This window comes from Saccoglossus kowalevskii, chromosome 1, assembly GCF_978046115.1.
Source record: "Saccoglossus kowalevskii chromosome 1, keSacKowa6.1, whole genome shotgun sequence".
NCBI classification, from domain to species: Eukaryota; Metazoa; Hemichordata; class Enteropneusta; family Harrimaniidae; genus Saccoglossus; species Saccoglossus kowalevskii.
This window is the reverse complement of record NC_140641.1, coordinates 38,538,619-38,543,719: the sequence shown is the minus strand read 5'-3', so window position 1 is coordinate 38,543,719 and position 5,101 is coordinate 38,538,619. Positions and strand designations below refer to the sequence as shown.

At 36.7% G+C, this 5,101-nt stretch overlaps 1 protein-coding gene across 1 annotated transcript; it reads left to right on the top strand.

Annotated features, from left to right (window-relative positions):
- The first annotated feature begins 239 nt into the window (after positions 1 to 239).
- LOC144350468 (uncharacterized) lies at positions 240 to 3,806 on the top strand. Its single transcript, XM_078008650.2, has 2 exons — positions 240 to 679; positions 3,367 to 3,806. The coding sequence occupies exons 1-2, from the start codon at positions 316 to 318 to the stop codon at positions 3,420 to 3,422; spliced, it is 420 nt and encodes a 139-aa protein (XP_077864776.1). The 5' UTR covers positions 240 to 315; the 3' UTR covers positions 3,423 to 3,806.
- Positions 3,807 to 5,101: the final 1,295 nt, after the last annotated feature.

Genomic DNA, 5,101 nt, shown 5'->3' with positions numbered 1-5,101 from the left:
AACTAGATGTCTCTGATGAGTTGTTAGCACCATTTCGTGTAGATGGCACACTTATTGAGAGCTTTTATCAGTGCACTTAGGGAATGCATTTATAAAACAGATAATTTCGCGAATGATGAAAAAGGAGGCGTCCACCGTCACGAGAACCGGAAATTGCGTAAGAGTTAGCGGAAGGGTACTTGGCGACATGTCGTATAAGAAAGCGAAAATGCGCGGTTGTAATTTGTTTTGGAGCGAGACCGGCAGCAGAGTGGTTTTGATAAATACTCTCTTCTCTTTTGCAGGAGGTTACCCGCCGTTAGCGGAATAGAAGCGATGTTAAGCGCCTTGCAAATACTAAGGCATCTTGCGATATTGTTGCTACTATATATACTTTGTAGTAGAATGCCTGGAAGTGAGGGCAAGCCTTTAACGAACGATGTGAAATCTAAATGTATTCTTTGTCAACTATCACATGGCAAAACAAATGATGAACCTATTAACATTGCAAATACTAAAGTACGTTCCGGGGACCGTTTAAAACGTGAAGCAGAACATGTTGCATATACAATGGAGGACTTATCACGTTTGCAGTTAAGACACTTACGAGATATACAAGTTGAAGGAATTGACGTAGATTTGCAGGCAGAAAGAATGGGCGATGTATTGAGTAGGTTGTTTGACGTCTACGATCTTAATAGTGAGTACTTTTTAACTTCACCTCGATCTATGTTCGGTGTAAGACGTGATATTATGTACGACTTAATTTGTTAAATAAGTTTTTTTATCGCAAGAAATGCCGAGAAGTTAAACACACTTCCGGATTCACCATGAGGTCAGCTGTGCCAATTTAGCTCAGACGTTTATGCCGAAACATTTTGATATATAATTTAACGCAAAATATTACAACTCTCCGCTATTAAGATATGGTATATAGGCATGTTAGTTATTCAGAGCCCGTGTTACCCATCTACCATAGTCGCCTAATTCGACGTAGTTTACATTCTGTTTATTACGTAACATTTCAACATATTCTATTAAAACAATTTGAGTATTCGTAACTGGCATTATAACTAAGGGTTATACATTTAAGGAAACACGTTCGATGTATTTAAATTTCTATTTGGGCCAGCTGGTATATTGAGCAGTATGGGTATGTGAGGCAAAGATGGTATTAAACCACATTAGACAATCGAAAAGGTCTTGTCGTTGTTTAACTTTTTAAGAAATAGGGTTTTACAAAAATACATTATTACTTCGTATATATTTATTTAAGTGTAGCCGTAGTCCACTCTACTATAAGTAGTTATGCTTTAATTCAATAGACTTGTGTACATACATGTGAGAGTCATAATTATACATTTGTAATCCATTCAAATTCATACTTCCGCCACTCATTTCTATTAATTATTTTATATTACTAATATTTACTTAATTGTGTTGCAAATGATTAGCTATGTGATTTGAATCCAACGACGTCACAGGGGATTGATCACTGCTTGAGCATGACAAAGTGGGTTCACACGACGACGTCTCGTGCCCAGAATTATAATTAACCAGCACATCGCTTCTAGACTTAGTATTGAAGTGGGTGTCTTGGGACCACATTTTTTAAACGATCGCCGCCACAAACACTGTAGCAGCTTGAATGAGATCGGGTTTGTATCGTTTCACGCCTGTTCCTGATTCACTAGACGATGTCAGTAAAATCTCGCGAAACCTAATTTAAACAACGGGTTGATTCGTTTTTAATGTGTTTATTGGCGGCGTCTACTTGTAATGGATCACTAGAGAAAGTGTCGCCTCGTAATTAAATTCATTTTCCATGAATGACATTGTCAACGACGTTAAATAGTCTTGACTTGTATTTTATTTATTAAACCAATCAGCAGGCAGTGTGCTAAATCACGACGATACGCGGCGTCTTGGGCATTGCTGCTGGTACACCAGTACACTCACGTTTCAGTTCAGTGCGTATTCGAATTTCATGTAAACCGTATATTTTACAAGCTTTATATACGTCGAATGGCGCTCTTGTCGGACAACGAACACCGCACTGTAAGATTTGATATCCGCATATACGTTGAACTTGAAGGCGTGTCAAGCTATTTAGTCGATATATTCACAATAATGTTTTCAATATAAACTCATTCATTCCAAATAACGATGATCGGATGGAGACTGTGCACGTGTGTCCCCTATTAGTGACAAGTAGTAAATTTCACTTTACGAGTGACAAACGCTGCGAGTTTTGCAAGCGACTCCCAGTCTACCCAGTCTATGGAAATCTGGTTTGTGTTAATTGCATTCCAACCGCAAAATATCATGTTATTATGGACCGGTGTAGATTAGTTTTACCCAGGCAGAAATTTTGATGTTCTGTGGCGCCTGTTAATATCAGCCACCTAGGCGGCTAATCAGAGGTGGTAATTACGAAAATAGCATGAGACAATCACGTGGGATACCGGTAATGTGTCTTCTTATTCGAGCTGTCTCCAGAGTCGTTAGTTAACGACAGTAGTCTTCATAAATGTAAATCATTGTAACCATACAACTTAAAAAATACAATATGCATTTCCATATAAGGAATATAAGGTAGAAGTGGGCGTGCATATTTAAGGAATGCGAAAACGTGAATAATTCGCGGTTGTCAATTATAAAAGTACGATGATATAAGCCAACATATAATATGAAATTGCCCATGAGATATAGATGAACTCTGCGCATCGTTAACCTCATAATCCACCAGTCACGATGTATGTGAATAATTCGTTATTTGAAGTCTCAATATAAAAAAAATGCATAAATCTACATTTCATAATTCATACAAAAGTACAAAAAGTACAAAGTCACCATGCTTTCCAGGTTCGCAGTAGTACACGTCATCATTTTTATGGAAACAGGATTGAATCGGATGTAGTTTATCGTACTCGGGTCATTCTCAGTCCAACTCGAATACAGAAATCATGTTTGTGATAAATTACCAGTTTGGCGCTTCTTTATTGGTACTAAGCTCATTTCCGCCACCGACTCAGCCTGTCCGTCTCTGTGTGACAATATAATAATGAGTGTAGCGACTTTGCACAGCACTTATAATGATATTTACTAATTGGGTGAATTATTGTTATTAGCTGAATGGCGATATGGCACTTATGGCTTCGCGTAGTATAGCTCCATCAATCAGTGTAATAACGACGGGCCCACTTGTATCAACTAACTCGTAATGGTGTCTGGTTTATGTTTTCCCTAAATTAGTGGGCGACTATAATATAATGATGATGTTTCTAGACAAATTGATATTTTAATATGATGTACATGTTTCAGTTGATTGTACTATATCCCTTTTCCATGTAACAACATTATCTATATATTTCTCATTCGTTCTAGGTGATGGTGTGATCAACCGCAGAGAATTTACTACCGTCTTCCGATTTCTACACTGATTTCAGCTTCACTATTGTTTAACAAACTTACGACAATGAGACACCAGCTCTGCACATATCTCACCAGGACACACATCATGCAATCTGCAGCTGTTCTGTATAGTGGAATCCTAATACAACGTGTAACGTGTACTACTAACAATACGTGCCACGTACACAGTCAAGCCAACTGAAACATATACTATACCAATTCCGCTACAGAATAACGTGTCCGGAAGAGAAAAACTTACCCATTCACTTTTGAATATTGAGATTTTATTATTATTCCCATGATGTTACTTTGGTTTTGAATGTAATGAATGGTGTCATACATGATCACTTATACAGAAAACAAAGCAATAAATCTGGCATATTTGAAACCTGAATAAATTATGAACACTGAAATCTTTGTCTTGAACTCAGACTTCATGAATTTACATTGAATTATTTAAAAAAATATATGTAAATACGGTACAAATTTTGATTGTTTTAAATTATATGGTTGTCGTTGTATTTTACTAAATAACGCGCCGAGAGAAGAGTAAGGACCCCTCTTGTACTGTTCGTAAATGTATAAAACATTCAATAATGTGTGTTGTCACTGCTAATATTTTAGTTCAAAAACCCTATCATTTGTATTTGATCCTTCGTAGATGTAAAAGTGTAAAAGATATGCCTGCACGAATTGTTGGGTAGTTTCCACAACGATTTGTTTTGCCAATAACCAAAACTTTTACATTTCTTTTCATATTTTTATTCATTTATTACTGATACAAATTACGCTGGAATGCCAAATAAATGAAACACGCGGTGTTACGTCATGAAACAATGCATACATTTACTCTGATAACATGAACAATGTTCCATCATTCTAGAGGATATTTACATGTGTATAGCTAATATGTGATGTCATGTGTATGACTCGTAACAACCAACAAATTAGAGCTTGCCGACTGAACTGATGCCCCATAATGCGACATGTTCACCCTGGATGCACATAATGTTGTAAATGTATATACATAACAAATCTTCAAGACGATGAATGAAACGATTGAAAATATATATTTTGTTTGATAATTTCCATGCCATATTTCTCACTGTATTTACTCTAATCGCCATACAATACGTCATACATATACTAAGAATTATTACAACCTATATCTATTACAACTTAATTTAGTCGTTTTATACCAAAATAGGTGAAAACTGCTGTAACATTGTCGCATATTGGTAATATGATAAACACACAAGTACGTGTTGTGTCTGGTTTGGTAATATGCAACAGGGAGGTTTGGTAATATGCAACAGGGATATTCCACCATGTTTACAGAATCATGGTCGTGCTTAACAGTTTAGATATAATCAGGAATTCCCATAGTCACAACCAATGTGATCGAATCACCAATTTAAAAGTTGTAATATTGACAGACTGAGTTTGAAGCTTTTGACATGTTAATTTGACATGATATATGTGTTGTAATAAATACCGCTAAGGTATTCGCAAGATTCCACCCTTGTCATTACTAGAACATCACCGACCGGATCCGATGTTCAGTTGTGAATAAATTTCCAGTATCTTAGGGTGTCATCAAGTCACTGAATCGCACGTGGCAATCTTTGATCGACGATTGAAGATGAGCTCGATGCCGCTACTGGTCGGTACAAAAGCGTTAGGCAAAATCAGAGGCGGCGGCTTACTA

What these genes read in the sequence shown, in the direction of transcription:
- LOC144350468 (XM_078008650.2), top strand. Translation starts at nt 316, where the DNA reads ATGTTAAGCGCCTTGCAAATACTAAGGCATCTTGCGATATTGTTGCTA. An exon ending in TGACGTCTACGATCTTAATA is followed by an intron (nt 680 to 3,366) that starts GTGAGTACTTTT and finishes CATTCGTTCTAG; the next exon opens with GTGATGGTGTGATCAACCGC.